Below are 20,443 nucleotides of genomic sequence, written 5' to 3'. Positions count from 1 at the left end.
GAACTCAGTTTGTTAATCAAAATATGAATAAGAAAAAGTATATAACAGCACCAATTATATTCATGATTTTGAGTTGCCAAGAGCAAAATCTCCATTCCATTGCTCCTAAGTATACTTAACCATTGTTAGGTTTCTTAGAAATGAATGTTTACCAATCACTAGGAAATGTGTTTATCAATAAATTGGTGAAAAATGATCATTGTGTCATATAAACAATGATAGCATACCTATGTTCTATATGAACAATTTATAGCTTACATATAGTCTATTACATTAGAGTAGCAGGGTCATCAGGATATGCAAAACCAATTTTATTAGGTTGTGCTGAAAGGCTTAGAATGGCTTTCTGCCAGAATGTATCACATAAAGTTTAATCAGCATATTCAGTTAGATGAAGGATCATAATGCAGTGGTAATACTTTCAGGGCTTTGGTGTAGCTTTACAGAAATAAGAAAACATGGATTGTTAAGTATTAAATAAAACCACACCTCTATATCTAATTCTTTTAAAAATTTTATTTTATTATCATGCAATCTTTGTTTCTTTTTATTGAATTTATTGGGATAACACTGGTTAACAAAATTACATAGGTTTCAGGTGCACAATTCCACAGCACATCATATGTACACTGTATTGTGTATTCACCACCCTAAGTCAAGTATGTATCCATCATCCTTTATCCCTCCTATATCCTCCTCCACCTCCTCCACACCCTCTCTGCTAGGCAATCACCATGCCATCTTAACTAAGATACTAACTCTAAAAGAAGAGGGGAAAAAATATATTAACTCTTTGCTTTTCTTCCAGAGGAATGAATGAGTTTATGACTTGTGTGATGGTAACAGGAAATCAAATATGTTCTGTAATGCTACTATATTTGTTGTAATAATGGGTCTAGACTTTCCCATTTCATTTCTTTCAGGTTGCTTTCAGCTATGTAATGTTTTCCGATCCCATGAAATGGAAATTGACCAGTGCTTGCTGGAGACCCTTCCCCTTGGCCAAAGGCAGCGGCTGGTGAAACGCATGCGCTGTGAACAAATCAAAGCCTACTATGAAAGAGAGAAGGCTTTTCAGAAGCAGGAAGGAGTCCTGAAAAAACTGAAGCATGGCAAGAACCAGAAAGTGCATTTTAACCTTGCTGACATGATTCAGGATGCAATTATCCACCATGATGACAAAGAAGGTACATGACATAAAAATGTTTTCTGATATGGTTTTCCTGTTGTTAGTTTGATGTTTTTTTGGGGGGAGATGAAGGGTAGAATTTCTTTTAAATAATAGGGGCTTTCTTTTAACTGAGATATTCAAGAAAAAAATGATCTCGTCTATGAACATAAACATTCCAAGTCTCCTAATAAACATTTCAAAAATGAAAAATTTTGGTAAAATTGTGGTATATGTTTTTAAAGAATTACCTACCTAAAAAGCAATGATTTCCTTGCAAATTGCTCATTCCAATTGTTAATTAAACTTTCAAAAATGAAATTGTTTCCTTTAAAGATGAGATTGTTCAGTAAAATGTATTATTATCTCATTCATGAATAGACATAGTCATATAGTCAGTTCCTCCCAGACACTCAGGATATTGGAGTCTATTGGTTTATCCCTTAAAATTGACTGACTTGTAGTATCAAATGTTATTAAGAATGTTAATCCAAGTTTCCATTGTTTTTATAAAACTTTTAAGCTTCTTATCTTTCATCTGTTTTTGTTTATTAATTTTTTTGTTTTTAGAATATAATTTCCAAAGTTCTTTTTTTTAAAAATTAGTGTTTTTATTTTTGCTGTATAAATACCCTGAAGTGAGATTGCTGGACCATATGGCAGTGCTATTTTTAATTTTTTTCAAGAGAATTGATATTAAATATAATAATATTACATATAATAAACATTAATATTTCAAGAGAAAAAGGATTTTAAGTATAATATTGCCAAAACTGTACTAACATAGTATGATATCAGAAAAGTTGTAGGAAATATTAAAACTCTGCAAATAACAGGATTACTTCTATTATATATTCTAAAATATTTTTTTCCTCTGACTCTATTTTTGTTCATCAGTTTATATTGTTCATTATATTCCACAAATGAGTGAGATCACGTGATATTTATCTTTCTCTGACTGGCTTATTTCACTTAGCATGATGCTCTCCAGTTCCATCCATGCTGTTGCAAATGGTAGGAGTTCCTTCCTTTTTACAGCAGCCTAGTATTCCATTGTGTAGATGTATCACAGTTTTCTAATCCACTCATCTGCTGATGGGCACTTAGGCTGTTTCCAAATTCTTAGCTGTTGTAAATTGTGCAGCTATGAACATAGGGGTGCATATATCCTTTTTGATTGGTGTTTCTGATTTCTTGGGATATATTTCTAGGAGTGGTATTATTGGGTCAAATGGGAGTTCCATTTTTAATATTTTGAGGAAACTCCATACTGTTCTCCACAGTGGCTGCACCAGTCTGCATTCCTACCAGCAGTGCACGGGGGTTCCTTTTTCTCTGCATCCTCCCCAGCACCTGTTGTTTGTAGATTTGTTGATAGCCATTCTGACAGGTGTAAGATGGTACCTCATTGTTGTTTTGATTTGCATCTCTCAGATGGTTAGTGACTTTGAGCAAGTTTTCATAAGTCTCTTGGCCTCGTTTATGTCCTCTTTCGAAAAGTATCTATTTAGGTCCTTTGCCCATTTTTTGATTGGATTTTTTATCTTCCTTTTGTTAAATTGTGTGAGTTCCCTGCAAATTTGGGAGATTAAACCCTAATTGAATATAACATTGGCAAATCTGTTCTCCCATGCAGTGGGCTTTCTTATTGTTTTGTTGATGGTTTCTTTTGCTGTGCAGAAGCTTTTTATTTTAATGTAGTCCAATTTGTTTATTTTCTTTTAGTTTCCCTTGCTCTAGGAGCTGTACTGGTGAAGATATTTCTATGACATATGTCTGATATTTTGCTGCCTATGGATTCTTCTAAGATTTTTATGGTTTCCTATCTTATGTTTAGTTCCTTTATCCATTTTGAGTTTATTTTTGTGTATGGTGTGAGTTGGTGATCTAGTTTCTTTTTTTTTTTGCATGCATCTTTCCAATTTTCCCAACACCATTTATTGAAGAGACTATCTTTTCTCCATTGTATGCTCTTGCCTCCTTTGTCAAATATTAATTGAGCATATTGGCTTGGGTAGATTTCTGGGTTCTCTGTTCTGTTCCATTGGTCTATATGTCTGTTCTTATGCCAGTACCAGGCAATTTTGAGAACAGTGGCTTTGTAATATAGGTTGATATCTGGTATTGTGATCCCTCCAACTTTGTTCTTTCTCAGGATTGCTGCACTTATTCAGGGTCTTTTTTCATTCCAGATGAATTTTTGGAGAGTTTGTTCTAGGTCTGTGAAATATTCGATTGGTATCTTAATGGGGATTGTATTGAATCTATAGATTGCTTTGGGTAGTATGGACATGTAATGATGTTGATTCTACTAATCCGCGAACATGGTATGTTCTTCCATCTGTTTCTGTCTTCCTCTATCTCTTTTTTCAATGTCCTGTAGTTTTCCAAGTATAAGTGTTTTACCTCCTTAGTTAAGTTTATTCCTAGGTATCTTAATTTTTTTAGTGCAGTGGTAAATGGGATTGTTTTTTTAGTTTCTCTTTCTGTGAGTTAATTTTTTGGTGTATAAAAAAGCCATATATTTCTGAGTGTTAATTTTGTATCCTGCTACATTATCGAATTCATTCATTAGTCTAGTAATTTTTTGGTGAAGTCTTTGTGGTTTTCTATGTACAGTATCATGTCATCTGCAAATAATGACAGTTTTACTTCTTCTTTTTCAGTTTGGATACCTTTTATTTCTTTTCTGATAGCTATGGATAGCACTTCCATTACTATGTTGAACAGGAGTGGTGAACGTGGGCATCCCTGTCTTGTTCTGTTCTTAAAATGAATTTAGTTTTTGTCCCTTGAGTATGATGTTGGCTGTAGGTTTGTCATATATAGCCTTTATCATGTTGAGATATGCTCCCTCTATTCCAATTTTGCTAAGAGTTTTTATCAAAAATGGGTGTTGGATTTTGTCCAATGCTTTGTCTGCATCTATTGATATGATCATGTGATTTTTGTCTTTCAGTTTGTTTATGTGATGTATCGCCTTTATTGATTTGTGAATATTGTATCAGCCTTGCATCCCTAGAATAAATCATACTTGATCATGGTGTATGAACTTTTTAATATATTGCTGGATGAGATTTGCTAATATTTTGTTGAGGATTTTAGCATCTATTTTCATCAGGGATATTGGCCTGTAATTCTCTTTCTTTGTAGTGTCTTTATCTGGTTTTGGAATTAGGATAATGCTGGCCCCATAAAAAGAGTTTGGCAGTGTTTCTTCCTCTTGAATTTTCTGAAATAGTTTGAGGAATATAGGTGTTAGTTTTTTGAATGTTTGGAAAAACTCCCCTGTTAAGCTGTCCAGACCCAGGCTTTTGTTTGGTGGGAGTTTTATGATTACTGCTTCTATTTCATAAGTTGTTATTGGCCTATTCAGGTTTTTTGATTCTTCCTGATGCAGTTTTGGGAAATTGCATTTTTCTAGGAATTTTTCTATTTCATCCACATTGTCCAGTTTGTTGGGATATAGTTGTTCATAGTATTTTCTTACAATCTTTTGTATTTCTGTGGTGTCCATGGTTATTTTTCCACTTACATTTCTGATTTTATTTATTTGTGTCCTCTCTTTTTGTTTCTTGATAAGTCTGGCTAATGGTTTATCAATTTTGTTTAGCCTTTCAAAGAATCAGCTCTTGGTTTCATTGATTTTTTTGTATTTTTTTTTTTTAGTCTCTATGTTATTTATTTCTGCTCTAATCTTTATTATTCCCTTCCTTATATTTACTCTGGACTTTTCTTGTTGTTCTTGTTCTAGTTCTTTAAGTTGTAGGGTTAAATAGTTTATTGCTGATTTTTCTTGTTTTCTTAGGTATGCCTGCAGTGCTATCAACTTCCCTCTCAGGACTGCTTTTGCTGTGTCCCAGAGATTTGGGGTTGTTGTGTGTTCATTTTCATGTGTTTCCAGGAAGTTTTTTCTTTCTTGATCTCATTGATAAGCTATTCATTGTTTAATAACATGCTATTTAGCCTCCATCTGTTTGAATGTTTTTGGGTGTTCTTACTATAGTTGATTTCTAATTTCATTCCACTGTGATCTGAGAAGATTCTTGATATGATTTCAATCTTCTTGAACTTGTAGAGACTTGTTTTGTGTCCTAACATGTGGTTTATCTTTGTGAATGATCCATGTGCACTTGAGAAGATTGTATATTCTGCTGCGTTGGGGTGAAATGTTCTATAAATGTCTATTAAATCCATCAGATCCAGTGTGTCCTTTCAAGTCTCTGTTTCCTTGTTAAGTTTTCTTCTGGAATATCTGTCCAGTGAAGTCAGAGTGGTGGTAAAGTCCCCTACTATGACTGTGTTGTTGTCAATCTCTTCATTTAAGTCCTCTAGAAGTGTTTTTATATATTTAGGTGCACCTATATTGGGTGCATATATATTTACCAGGATTATATCCTCTTGTTGGATCGATCCCTTTAGTATTATGTAGTGATCTTTGTTGTCTCTTATGATGGCCTTCATTATAAAGTCTATTTTGTTGGATATGAGTATTGCTACTCCAGCTTTTTTTTCTTTGCCATTTGCATGGAAAATTTTTTTCTATCTCTTCACTTTCCTCCTGTGTGTGTCTTTTGTTTTGAGGTGGGTCTCTTGTAGACAGTATATAGTTGGGTCATGTTTTTGTATCCATTCAGCTACCCTATGCCTTTTGATTGGAGCATTTAACCCATTTACATTTAGGGTTATTATTGAGAGGTACTTATGTATAGCCATTTTAAGTCTGTATGGCTCAGTTTCTCTCTCTGTTTCTTCTTCTCAGCAATCCCTTCAGCAATCCCTTTAGCATTTCTTGTAATGATGACTTGGTGGTGATGAGCTCCTTTAGCCTTTTTTTTTTGTCTGGGAAGCTCTTTATTTGACTGTCTATTTTGAATGATAACCTTGCTGGATATAGTAATATTGGTCTGAGATCCTTGCTTTCTATTACCTTGAGTACTTTATGCCATTCCTTTCTGGCCTGTAGAGTTTCTGATGAGAAATCAGGTGTCAGACTTATGGGAACTCCTTTGTAGGTAACAGTTTTCTTTTCTCCTATTGCCTTTAAGATTCTCTCTTTGACATTTTAATTATGGTATATGTGGGTGTGGGTCTGTTTGAGTTCTTGTTTGGGGTTCTCTGTGCCTCCTGAATTTGTGTGACTTTTTCCTTTACCAGGTTAGGGAAGTTTTCTGCCACTATTTCTTCAAACACCTTCTCTATTCCTTTCTCCCTTTCTGCCTCTTCTGACACTCCTGCTATTCTAATATTGTTACATTTCACATTGTTCCACATCTTCCTTAAGCTGTCCTCCTATTTTTTAAATTGTTGGGTTTTTTTGGTTCTCTGATTGAGTGATATTTTCAACTCTGTCTTCTAATTCACTAATTCGATCCTCAGCTTCCCCTAACCTGCTGTGTGTTCCTTCCAATGTGTTCTTTATTTGTGTTATGTCGTTCTTTATCTCAGACTGTTCTTTTTTCATAGTTACTATATCTTTTTTCTTACTATGGAACATTTTTATCATCATTACTCTGAACTCTGTTTCAGATAACTTTTTATCTCTGCTTCATTTATCTCTTCTTCTGAAGAATTCTCTAGTTCTTTCATTTGAGGTTTGTTACTTTGTCTCCTCATTTTGGTTGTCTGGGTTTGTGACTATGTTTTAAGTAGATCATTTACACTTCTCAATCTCTAGTGCAGGACCTAATTTCCAAAGTTCTAATGTGTGAGAAACTTTTCAGCTGTAGGTATAAATATATAAGGCTTTTAGGAAGCAAATAGAAATTAATTTATCTTGGTTGGCCCTAAAACTAGTGGTTGAATTAATCCAAAACAGGCATGCAAAGAGCATAGCTCCCCAATCCATTAACCACATTTCAAAGTCAACTCTCTGAAAACAGTTGTTTTGGGATTTTGTTTTGATAATTCATTTAGTAGCAAAACTCTTGCTGAGCTACTTATATTTTTTAACCTGTTCAATCTGGAAAATAATAAATTTAATAAAATACATGGTTCCGAAACTTTCAAATAGGGTTCACTGTTCTGTAACTAAGAAAACTGAGCACATTACATACAGTAATAGCTATAGTAAGAAGACTAAAGTCCTTTTCATGGTTTTGTGTGGGCTGGTTAGTCAAACTAGAATACTCTGGGAAGTTCTGAAAAAAAATTTAAAAATACAATGACAGTGGCAGAGAATCTCTGAGTGGGAAAATACCTACAGATCATCTAGTCCAGGGGTGGGGAACATCTGGCCCTTGGGTGTATAAGGCCTGCGTAATCATTTGGTCTTGCCCTGCCAAGGCATTAGGGGTGAATTAATTATATATTTGACCAAATATAGCAGGCTAATTTTTAAGTTGCTAATATTGTATGGCCCTCGAATGATGTTATAAATATCCTTGGCAGAGAAAAGGTTCCTCACCCCTGATAGTCCAATGCTCTTATTTTGCACATGAAGGAATTGTCCCAGAGCCCTCTTACCACTCATTTTATCTTTCTCTTCTCACTTGAAACTTGTCATCGAATGGCCAACTGCTCTGTGAAGCTATCAGCACATGGAGGGGCTGGGACACTGTCAGTCAGGTTCAAAACATCCTACTGCTCATCTCAGTACCTTCCAGTGGTATTAGAAAGGAAGATGTTTGTTCAAGGCCATGAGGCAGTAGTTGTGGGACCAAATCTAGGTTAGAATGCAGGCAGATTGGAGCCTTAAATTGATTTAAAAGTAATAAAACAATAAAAACATTACTTGCAAATTTATAACATCTCTAGTGTAAAATATTTACAGGGCAAAATAATGCCTAAGTTAAGGCTAAAAAGAAATTAAAAGAGTAGAATAATAAATATAGAGACCAAGAAGAAACTATTATATATAAGTAATGCTATAATGCAGCAGTTCTCAACCTATGGGTCGCGACCCCTTTGGAGGTCAAACGACCCTTTCACAGGGGTCGCCTAAGATCATCCTGCATATCAAGATATTTACATTATGATTTATAACAGTAGCAACATTACAGCTATGAAGTAGCAATGAAAATAATTTTATGGTGGGGTCACAACATGAGGAACTGTGTTTGAAGGGCCAGAAGGTTGAGAACCACTGCTATAATGTTTCCCAAAATATTATAATATTTGGGAAAACAGTGAAGTCATGATTAACTTTGAGTTGGGTTTTATTGAAGAAATTACTTTATGTGTGTGTCTTTGTTTTTTGAATTGCAATGAAGAGAAACAATGGGACAGAAAGGGTCCACATTTTGTTTGGTGTAACCACCAACATAAAGTAATTCAAAATAATAGGGACGATAGGAAGCAGGAGAAAAACCCACACACACACAAACACACACACACACACACTATACTTTGTACTCTTGCTAATTACTATACTAAATTCTTCTTATACACTACATTGTGTATTCTTTATGACAGAAGTAACACAAAATATTCTGAAGATTATTAGAAAAGAATCCCTCAGAAAGACAATTTATTTTTATTGAGTCATGATTGACATGTAAACAGCTGTACACATTCACTGTGCACAAATTGATGAGTTTGGAGATAAGCATGCACTTGGGAAGCCATCGCTACAATCAAGGTCATAACTACCCATCACCTCGGAAAGGTTCCTTCTGCCCTTTTAATTTTTTAAAATTAAATTATTTTTTATTTGTGGAAACAGCATTTAACATGTCACTTTTCAAGCTGATTTCTGATGGGAAATGAACTAAAACATTGACTCCGTAAGTTGATTTGCTTCCACGGCCATTTGGCTTTATTTCTTCGTCTTACCTAGTTGAGCTCGTTGCCCACTGTCAAGGGAGTTGCCAAAGGTAGGAGCTGATATTCTTTATGCTCTCATCTTTTCCCTACTCTTTCACTGATTAGCACCCCCCTCACCTTCTCCCCCATCTCTTTTTTGCAATTTAAAGGAATTTACTTGTTAACCAATTGTACTTCATAAGCGTCTATAGACTCAAGCAGCTGACCTTTTTAAATTAAATTCAAAATATTGTGGCAGTTAACTGGTTAAATTCTAGGCCATAGATTTTCTGAGGGACTGTTTCAACCACACAAAGAACTTGTAAGTGAGGCTGTAGACCTGTGGTTATAGACCTATCAAACTTCATGTATATCTCCATTGTAACCTAATATTCTAAGTAGTCTCTTAGGAAAAAGGAAAATATCAAATTACAGCAATGTTAGATTGTCTCCTTCTCCTACCTCTCAGAACTCTGGTCCCAGTTTCGTGGGAGGACTAGGGTCCCAGGCCCATGGTCTAAGGCCCTGACCCTAACTCTCTTCTTTGTCTACCTATCCGCTCAGGAAAGCCTCACCTTTTCCCCTTGCATTCCCCTCCTCCCACTCCCGTGATTCCCAAATTGTATTCAGACTTTTCTCCTGAGTTCTAGACCCCACCTTTGTGATGGCCTTACATTTCTAACTTATCATGTTCAAAATTGAATGTCTACCATCATCTCCTTCCACATCAAAATTCCCTTCTATTCTCTTTCAGTTACTATCACAATCACTTCCCCAGAATTATAGCCCAGAAATCTTGATGTCATGTTGATTTAAGTGCACATTTGTAAAGTGTTGATGATTGTACCTCCTGGAATAATTTACAGGAAGTGTCAGCTGATTGTATATTACCCGGAGTCCTCTAAGAATATGCCTAGAATGCAGTATGCTAAATATATATGGGATGATCTATTGTTAGGCTGAATGAAATTCTCCTCACTTAGAATTTTGTAAGTAAATCTTTAGGACCAAGTTTCCTCTCCCCTACCCACTCCCACCCTTGAACATGTAGCCACAGGTAGAAAAACAAATTTCACATATTCCTTCAGTATTTTATACATGAAGCTGAGACACTCCCTGTGAAACTCAGAGCTTGTGAATACTTAGCCCAGCCCATTCCTTGCATTCATTGCGTTCACTAGCTTGGCACAGAAGTTAAAATGCTGAAGTCGTGGGTTACCACAGAAATGTATTGGCTTATCTATCTCTTTATTTATATTTTATTATCTAGACTATAAATGAAAATGGAGTCAGTTATATTTTTCCAGGGCTACTATTTACTTAATGCTGCCTTTATGAGGATGGCCCAGCTGCTCTGGCACTGTTTTCCTAGTGTATCTGGTATAGATTTCTACTGCAGGCAGCCTCCTCATTCTCTCTCCCTCACGTCCCCATAACCAGCTGCACAAAGTGGCATTTAGGGAATGTGACAATCAATAAGGGGATTTAAGCTGATGCCCCATAAAGATCGAAACCCAGGCTCTGCCACTCTTGGAACAGTGGTCAAAACAACCAGCTACCCAATCCTGGTTCCCTACATGCATTTAATTGTGAACATAATAGAGTGTGGTGTGTGTTAAGTTTTCTACAAGGGAAAATATTTCTAGACCACAAAACTAGGAGCACAATATACTTGACATTGGATATATGTAAACTGTCTCCGAAAGAGTTGGATTTAACAAATATCCATGTCTTGTGTATTAGATACCTGGGGTTGTGAAGGAAATGTAAAGCAGTATCCTGTGTTTAAGGAAGAAATAGGGGGAAAGAACATTCCCAGTGAAAAGACAGTAGTACATAGCGCACTGTTGTCTGCCTCGCCCATGTTCTAGAGCAGCACCACGCCTGAGCAGAGTGAGGGGAATGGCAGTTAATCAGAACCACCCCTATCATGTTAACTTCTCAGTTACACAGCAACAGAAATCCTTGAAGGTAAGCTGTAAATTAATCTGGTCCTTTGACTTGGCAGAAGAGGGAGAGGCTGTGGAAAGATGTAGTTCAGAGGAGATGTTTAATGGGGTAGACACAGGAACAAAAGGACCACTTCTAGATTTTTAGAGAAAAGCATGAGCTTTTTAGCTACAGACAATGTCCACATCAGAGATCTATTTGGAAAGCTAGGTGTGTATAGCTCATGTACATGCTGAATCCAGCAACCCTGGGTGGTTCTGAATGTTACAGAGCTAGGTTCTGTCAATTAATGATGCTGTCAATTAATAGGTAACAGCTGCTAGGTAATTAAATGTTCCCATTTCAAAACCAGTCATAGAATCATAAAGAGTTGGAAATTAAGTGCATTTAAATTCTGAGGGCTTCTGTATGAATTTAATGAGTGGCTTAATAGTTCACCAATACCAAATTCATATTCCTGAGAAGTATTAATTATTTTAACTGCCTGCTATTTAGTCACAACTTTACCAAGGTCTGTGAGAGTAATTGAAAAGAGAGAGAGAGAGAGAGAGAGAGAGAGAGAGAGAGAGAGAGAGAGAGGGAGAGAATGTGCTTCAAGAGCCTTTCTAATCTCAATGGAATGACACACCATCTTTTAAAAAACAAACAGCCTGGCTGGCATGGTTCAGTGGTTAAGCATCAACCTAAGAACCAGGAGGTCATGGTTCCATTCCCTGTCAGGGCACATGCCTGGGTTACAGGCTTTATCACCAGTAGGGGGTGGGCTGGAGGCAGTCGGTCTATGATGTTTCTCTCATAGATGTTTCTAACTCTTTCCTTCTCTCTTTAAATCAATTTAAAAAATTTTAAAAAACAAAAAAAGTAGAAATTGATCAATATAAAAGGAATTGTAGCATGTCATTCATTCATTGGGGTGAAGTGTGGATGATATGAATCAGAAACTGCCTGTGGGAATTTGTTAGAGTTTGGTAGGTAAAGAGACAGGGACATTTTGGATGTGAAAAGCAGGTAGAGCCCTGGAACTGAGGCCTAGAAAATCAGGTTTCTGATAGGAGAACGTCAGGGTAGAAGCATCGCTGGGTGTCAACTATCAGGGTTCTAACTCTCAGCTGGGGTATGAGTTCCACCCCTACGCTAATACTGATGAGCTGTGTGCCTGGACAGGGTGCTTTCTCTGCTGTACCTTCTTTTTTTAAAGTATATATTTTTATTTATTTCTGAGAGGAAGGGAGAGAAAGAAATAGAAATATCAGTGATGAGAGAGAATCATTGATTGGCTCATGCCCCTTACTGGGGATTGAGCCTGAAACCCAGGCATGTGCTCTGACCAGGAAATCGAACCCTGACTCCTGGTTCATAGGTTGATGCTCAACCATTGAGCCACACCCACCAGGCTTTGTGTGCCTTCTTATCTTGCAAATAAGGTTGAGGTAGAGGCAAACCTCTCATAAGCAGCTGTGAGGATCAGTTAGCTAATACATGCAAAGAACTTCTAATGGCATCTGTCACATATTGTTACATGCATAATAAATGTTAGCTACCCTTATGATTTGAAATGGAACTAAGGGATAGCATTGAAGCAGTAAAGAGTGGCTAACTAATAACTGTGACTGGCATGTGGTTCAAAGATGATCACAGTAGGGTTTCACATGGGACACAAGCATAGGTATTTGACTGTTGGGGCAATCATATAAATTATAATGAAACTGAGGAGGAAAAGACTGAAGATAGGCATGTAAGTTCAGGGCATTACTATAACCATAGATGAGGAGAAACAGAAATTGGATGGTTCCTTTGGAAATGGATTGAAAAGGAAAAATTCGCATTATTAATATAAAAAATTCACAGCATTTTAAAAATTTGTTCTCTTCTGCTAGGACAGTGATGGCGAACCTTTTGAGCTCAGCGTGTCAGCATTTTGAAAAACCCTAACTTAACTCTGGTGCCATGTCACATATAGAAATTTTTTGATATTTGCAACCATAGTAAAACAAAGACTTATATTTTTGATATTTATTTTATATATTTAAATGCCATTTAACAAAGAAAAATCAACCAAAAAAATGAGTTTGCGTGTCACCTCTGATGCACGTGTCATAGGTTTGCCATCACTATGCTAGGACAATGTGTGAATATATATGTGTGAATATATGTATATATATATATATATATATATATATATATATATATATACACATACATATATATATATATATATATATATATATATATATATATATATATATATATATATACTAGAGGGCCTGTGCACTGGGGGTGTGTGTCCCTCAGCCCAGCCTGCACCCTCTCCAATCTGGGACCCCTCGAGGATATTGGACCTCCAGTTTAGGGGATCGGGCCTGAACTGGCAGTCGGACATCCCTCTCACAATCCGGGACTACTGGCTCCCAACCGCTCACCTGCCTGCCTTCCTGATTGCCCCTAATCGCTTCTGTCTGCCAGCCTGATCACCTCCTAGCCACTCCCCCGCCAGCCTGATTGACGCCTAACTGCTCCCCTGTTGCCTGATTTCCCCCAACTGCCCTCCCCTGCTGGCCTGGTCACCCCTAACTGCCCTCCCTGCCGGCCTGGTCGCCCCCCAACTGCCCTCCCCTGCAGGCCTGGTCACTCCTAATTGCCCTTCCATGTCAGCCTGGTTGCCCACAACTGTCCTCCCCTTCCAGCCATCTTGTGGTGGCCATCTTATGACCACATGGGAGTGGCCATCTTGTGCGAGGGTGTGATGGTAAATTTGCATATTACCTCTGTATTATATAGGATATATACAGTATATATGTACACACACACATATGCAATGTGGCCCCCACTTATTCATGGTTTTACTTTCCATGGTACAATTATGGAGGTCAACCACAGTCTGAAAATATTAAATGGAAAATTCAAGAAATAAACAATTCATAAGTTTTATATTATATGCCATCCTGAGTAGTGTGATCAAATCTTACACAGTCCCTTTTCCTCCCACCTGGGATGTGAGTCATCCCTTTGTCCAACATATCCACACAGTACATTAGCACTTAGTAGCTGTCTCAGTTATCAGATCAGCTGTTCACAATATGGCAGTGATTGTGTTCAGGTAAACCTCTTTTTACTTAATAATGGCCCTAAACTAAGAGTAGGGATGCTGGCAAGTCAAATATGGCAAAGAGAAACTGTAAAGTGCTTCCTGTAAGTGAAAAGGTGTAGTTTCAACCTAATAAGGAAAGAAAAAACATGTTATTCTGGAGTTGCTAAGCTTAATGGTAAGAACAAATCTGCTACCTGTGAAATTGTGAAGAAGGAAAAACAAACTCATGCTACTTTTGCTGTCACACCTCAAACTGCAAGTTGAGGCCACAGTGCATAACAAGTGCTTAGTTAAGATGAAAAAGGCATTACATTTGTGAGTGGAAGACAAGAACAGAAAACATGTTCTGATTGACAATGCGTTGTGCCAGAGAGCATTGAGCCTATGTGAAGACTTCATTCAGCAAGAGATCCCCTGAAACGAGTGACCCAACTCACAGAACTTTTATTACAGTACATTGTTATAACTGTCCTATGTTATTATCAGTTGTTGTTGATCTCTTACTGTGCCTAATTTATAAATTAGACTTTATCATAGGTATTTATGTATAGCAAAAAAACATAGTATATATAGGATTTAGTATTGTTTGTGGTTTGAGGCATCCCCTGAGGATCTTGGAATGTATCTCCTACACATAAGGGGGGGACTGCTATGTGTGTGTGTATATATATATATATATATATATATATGCCACGTATATATAAATATTAGAGGCCCGGTGCACAAATTCGTGCATGGGTGGGGTCCTTCGGGGTGGCCTGTGGAGATCAGGCTGAAACCAGCAGTCCAACACTGCCTGCCACTCCTGTCTGCCTCTCCTGCTCATCCCAGCCCTGCTGCACCTGCCCACTCAGTCTCAATCGGGTGAGGCTCATGTGAGCCCTGCTCTGGCGCCCGCCTTGAGGGGGGTGGGGGAAGCCGGAATGTCATTGGCCCTCCAGGTGAGTGGTGGGATGCCCTTGCCAGACCAGGATCCAGATCTGTCCTGCTGAAATTTGCTCAGGTTGTCGGGATCCACCTGGCGGCCACTTTTATACCATTTCTTCCTTATAGAGCATCTTGGGAGGAGAAGCAGTAGCAGTGACTGAGGCCAACTTCCAGGAGGCCTGCAGTGTTGTTAGGATTGTGTCAAAGGTGCCGGTCCTTCGGTGCCTGGCCTGTTCTCTGGAGATTGGACCTGCAGGACTACTGAAGGAGTGAGTGGCTGCTGCCAGGCTGGTGGGCTGCCAGAATGGGTTGGTCAGCTGAGCAGCACTCCCACGGAGTGAACTGACCACCAGGGGGCAGCTCCTACGTTGAGCATCTGCCCCCTGGTGGTCAGTGCGTGTCATAGCGACAGGTCGACCAGTAGTTTGATTGCTTAGGCTTTTATATATATAGATGTGCCAGTCATTTCTCTAAACATTTTATATGCATTTTAAAATTTAATCTCCAAAATAATCCTATGAGGTACTGATTAAATAGTGTTTCCCCCCAACATTACTATCCACTGGAACCTATGCATATGACCGTATTTGGAAACTAGAGGCCCGTTGCACCAACATTAGCACAATAGGCCTTCCTTCCCCTGGCTGCCAGCACCGGTTTTCTTCTGGCACCCGGGACCCAGGCCTTTAGTTTGGCTTCTCTGCTCCGGCCGCAGCAGCGAGGCTTGGGTGCGCAGACAGCATGGTTGGGTGGGTTAATGGGACATCTTTCTGTCTGTGGCTGGATTATATTTGGAGTGAACTGTTAAGGGAAGATTTCCAGCACCATAATGCTTAAACATGAGGATGAGCCTGCAGGAAGAGAGAAGGCTGGGTAGAATTTGGTCAAGTCATGTCAGTAAGTACGTATTGGGCAGTTGTGAACACTCATTAACAGTGTCCTCTTAAATCTAAACTAACTTGGAGGTTAGTATAAGTGCTTGGAATTAATAATTGACTGAAGGGTAAATTATTTTTCCTGATGCTCTTGTAAATGAAAAGTCAGGAAATTTTTTAAATCGTTGAAACCAGTATTTATTTACTTCAGCCTCCTCATCTTCAGCATGCCATTCTATTTCTCTTAGTTTTTACAAATAAATTGTAATAGCACCTAGTGAGTGGTGACATGAACATATCAACGTTCAACACATTTCATTCATTCGTTCACTCAAAATTAAGGACTCACTCTTTTAAGCATGCCAAGAGGTAGGCTAAGTATTGGGGATATCACGAGAAATAGAGCCTGATATCTGCAACCTGGTAGAAGGAGAGGCAGCCCAGCGAAGAAAGGCCTTCAGTATTTAATGTCTGTAGCAGAAGGTAGATGGGTGGCCAGGGCAGTGCAGTTGGAGTGGAGTGGGATGTGAAAGGGACAAAGGAAATGCATCTCTTGTCTCTTCTATGTCAGGAAACTGAAGCTACAGTTTGTCAAAGGCCTGACTTCCTGCAAGAGTGTAATATTTCAGAACTGCAAGTAATTGGATCTGATTGGGGTTGAGGAGGTCAACATCATTCTGCAGAGACCTTGAGTGCTATGTAGAGAGCTTTGCAGTTTGAGTCTAAGAGAGAGAGAGGATGTGTTTTTACCAAAATGTGTTAGTTGTCCATGAGCATTGTAGGTTTTGTGAATCTCCAGATTCCCAGTGTGGATGCTGGTACCTCCTTCCTCCCCACAGATAATGATCTAGGCCTTTTTCAGGTTGTCCAAAGGAATGGCAACATAGGGGCAAGAACATAAAATATTAACTAATCTTTTAGGTGTCATTCCTTACATTTTTAAATCTTTCATTACATTAATATAAGAAAATGAATGGAGGAGAAACATTGGATTAAAAAGCACATTTTTTTTCTCTCTTTTTAAAAAATTTTAACCCATTAGTTTTCATATTTTAGGGAAGAGGAAGGCAGATGGGGTTTCTGGTATGTTCAATGAAATGTTTCATGGTTGTACAGTTTCACTTCTCTATGTCAATTTCTTGCCCCCCTATGATGTTATTTCTTAGACGTGTTTTCTTTTGACTGAGGTGAATGTCTATAAGAATTAATGGCACAACATGAAATCTGTAATTTCTACTCCACACAATTTCAGTTTGATTAAATTGAAACTGAAAAAAAACAAACATTTGAGTTCACTGAATTAATGCTGCAGCTAAGTGCTCTGATCCATCAAATTTTAGACAGTATTGCTGCTGGTGTAAACCAGGAGTTTTCTGATTCATTGTGCTCAGGACAGTCTAAGAAAAAAAGAGAAAAAAATGACTTGTAATTTTTATGGGAAATAGGCACAATCTGTCAGAGTCCCAGATTGCTGCTTAGTGCACCAGGGCAGTCGCACAACAATCTGTAGATCATATATGCCTTTGACAGTATGACTGTAATACACGCCAAAGTAAAACGTTTTACAGGGAAACGTGGATTTGTCATTTGTAAGATCAGAGAAGTCATTTACTGCTTGCACTAATAGAACGGAGTTCAGAGTTTTTTTTCTGAGGTTTTTCAATACACAGAAAATGTCTAGGAAAGAGAATTTTACAAATTCTGCTTTATAAAGTAGCATATTGGCAATGAGGTTCCAATTTACCCAGTAAATCGACTCCCTCTAACCTTCTCAAGATCATCATTCTTCCAGTTGCCCTCTTCATTATCCAAAGCACAGGGTCATTTCCATGGATGAGAAATGCTGCAATATCTTTAAAAGGAAAAGGAAAAGTAAACTCCTTTTCATTTCATAAAACAACTCCTCAAAACAAGTCGTTTATACTCACTGTGTCCTAATTCTCACCTCCATTGTCTCTGAAAACACTCCTATTATCAATGGGTTTTTTTCCCATTGATACCACCAAACCTGCTACCTTCTCTTACCCTCATCAAGGATCTCCTTGTTGCCAAGGTCTCAGATATTTCTTCATCCCCATCACAGGCAACTAAAAGCACACATGACACCCTTGATCATGTCTCCCTCCTCAGTTTGACTTTTGTCTCTTGACTTCTGGACCTGTTCTCTCTCCTTGTTTTATATCTAACTCACTGGTCCCTCCTTTTCAGTCTTCTTTGCAGGATGCTCCTCAACTTTTCAAACTTTGAATACCATAATATCCCAAGAATTTAGAGCTCTTCTATATCTATCTTCCCTCTCTACAAATTACCTCCCATGACATGTGTATACTACAAACCCTAATTTTTATTCCTAGCCAAGAACTTTTCCCTGCATGTAAGAGTTCTCTACAGCATGTCCTGTGCCATCATATACAGACCTGCTCACCGTCATACACTTGATTGTCCCAGACAAGACAATCTTCTCCTCCATCTTTCCAACTCAGTGAATGACTCCATTCTACCAGTTATTCATGTCAAACATTTTGGAGTCTTTCTTGACGCCTTTATGTCTCTCTCACACTCTCGTTTGATCCTTGAATATATTCTATTGGCTCTACCTCCTAGTCTTCATAATCGGACCATCTCTCACCAGTGCTGTGGCACTCTTGTCTAAGCCATCACCATCTCTTGCCTGTTTAGTGGAAGTAGTCTCCTGCAACATCACCCCGCTCCTAACCTTACCCTCTACATCATTTTGGCTCACTGGGATGGTATCTGAAACCCTAGTCACGGACACTGACACCCTACAACATCTGCTCCCCCTCCTGCCCTACTCCAGCCAATTATCTGATCTTACTTACTCACATGCTCCTTCTCAGATGCTCTTCCTGAGCCCCTCCAGCTTTCTTACCTTTTCTCAAAAACGCTTCCCCTTCTCTTGTCTCACAGTCTTTTGACATTTTATCTGTATTCTGCAGGGATCATTCATTTACCTCTTTCTGTTCCAATGTCACATAACTAGAGGGGCTTTCTCTGATCCTCCTGCATGAGGGTCATAAGAGATTTCTAAAGCTATGCAGCTGCTTTTGTTTCTCTCTCTTTGAGTTTTGAATAGAATAGTAGGAAGGTAGTTAGGCATTTGTCTTCAGAGACTTATTCTTCCTACAACTTAGTTGTCATTCATGGCCCTCCATAATTTTAATATTCCAAAATTATTTTGTCTCTATTTTTTGCATCATAGACAAGGATATCAGGAGAGCAGTATTGCTGTCACTTGGTTGTTGATTGGAAATTCAGATTCCTGGGCCATGCCCCATACCTGCTGAATCAGAAACGGAGTGAGCCTGGGAATCTGGGCTCTAACAATCTCTCCAGGTGATTCTGATACATGCTGGGGATTTAGTTCGATTCTAATGGTTCTCTGGTTCTTACCCAGGCATGTTTGTTACATTCTTTAGTTCATTTAGTTCATTTGAGACATTGCCCTGTCTCAAATGTCACAATCATCCCTGTGAACATGATGAATTTGGTCTGATAGAAATGTTGCCATGCTTTGACTATAAAAGCTGGCTTCCTGTCCTCTGTGTTTCCTCACTCCATTTCTTATCCTTATCTTCATCTCAAAATGTCTATAGACTATTCATCTCTCAAGCCTGAATTAAATAGTTTGTCCTTCAGGAATCTTCCCTGATTTCCTAAACTGAAAGAAGAATACTTCTCCTCTGTACTCTCATAGGCATTTTACTCATGGATCTATCCTTTATTCATATCTGCCTTTGAATATAATTCCTAATACAGATGTCTTATCTTTCCTACATTGTACAACTCGGGATAGGATTATGTCTTCAGTTACTTTCTGTCCTTAAGCAGAGTTGCTGGTTTGTGGTAAACTCATAGTAGAAACTTCCTTTCCTTTCTTCCTCCTTGCACTGTAGTAGCCCCTGAATATAAGAAACACAGATCATTCTGATATATTTAGCAACGTGTGCACATATGAAAAAAGGAAATACCCGTACATCATAATCCATGACCAAACTCTCACAGGAAGCATCTACAAGCAAGAAATGTGTCTGATAAATGAGCTGCGTCATGCAGAATTGGTGCATGATTTAGAAGCCATAATTCCAGCTCACTCCAGCTGAGTGGTTCTAGAAGCCATTTTCAAATACCCTGGGACAACATAGATTTTATAATTGCCTTGATTTCCTTCTCATTTTAAACTAATTCTATAAGAAAACAAGATTACCTTCTTGATTTAATAAAATGAAGATCACAAACACAGTTTTATGTTTAATTTGAATTTTAGGAAGACAGGGCTTAAAGTTAAACCTGAGAATTTAGGGGCTTTGGGTTTATGCTCTGAATTTCCTTTCAAGTTGGAAAAATGACAGGGAGTAACATGCTTTATGCTTTTGGAAACTCTGGAGAAGTTAAGATGGATTGCCTTCTTCCAAAACACAGGAAGGGTGTGAACTGGATGACAACCAGGTACAATTTGTGGAGGATTTTCTTTTCTTTTTTTTACCTTGTGAGATAGTCTTAAGCAGGAAAGGTGTTTTATTCTTCTGCTTGGGCTGCCATAACACAATGCTTTAACAGAAATTAATTTTCTCATAGTCTGGAAACCAGAAGCCCCACATCAAGGTTCCAGCAAAATAGGTTTCTGGTGAGGCCTCTTTCTGGCTTGCAGACAGCCACCATCTCTCATGTCCT

General features: G+C 38.2%; 1 protein-coding gene across 1 annotated transcript in view; it reads left to right on the top strand.

The window, feature by feature from the left end:
- The first annotated feature begins 928 nt into the window (after positions 1-928).
- MYO16 (myosin XVI) overlaps positions 929-20,443 on the top strand; it is a 418,102-nt gene continuing 398,587 nt past the window's right edge. The window contains exon 1 of the mRNA XM_081084505.1: positions 929-1,187. Coding sequence (XP_080940631.1) covers positions 962-1,187 — 226 coding nt within the window. The 5' untranslated portion in view covers positions 929-961. The remainder of the gene's footprint in view (positions 1,188-20,443) is intronic.

Source organism: Myotis nattereri (assembly GCF_964212035.1).
Source record: "Myotis nattereri genome assembly, chromosome: 2".
NCBI classification, from domain to species: domain Eukaryota; kingdom Metazoa; phylum Chordata; class Mammalia; order Chiroptera; family Vespertilionidae; genus Myotis; species Myotis nattereri.
Note: the sequence above shows the minus strand (reverse complement) of the source record. Positions and strands in the feature narration are given on the sequence as shown.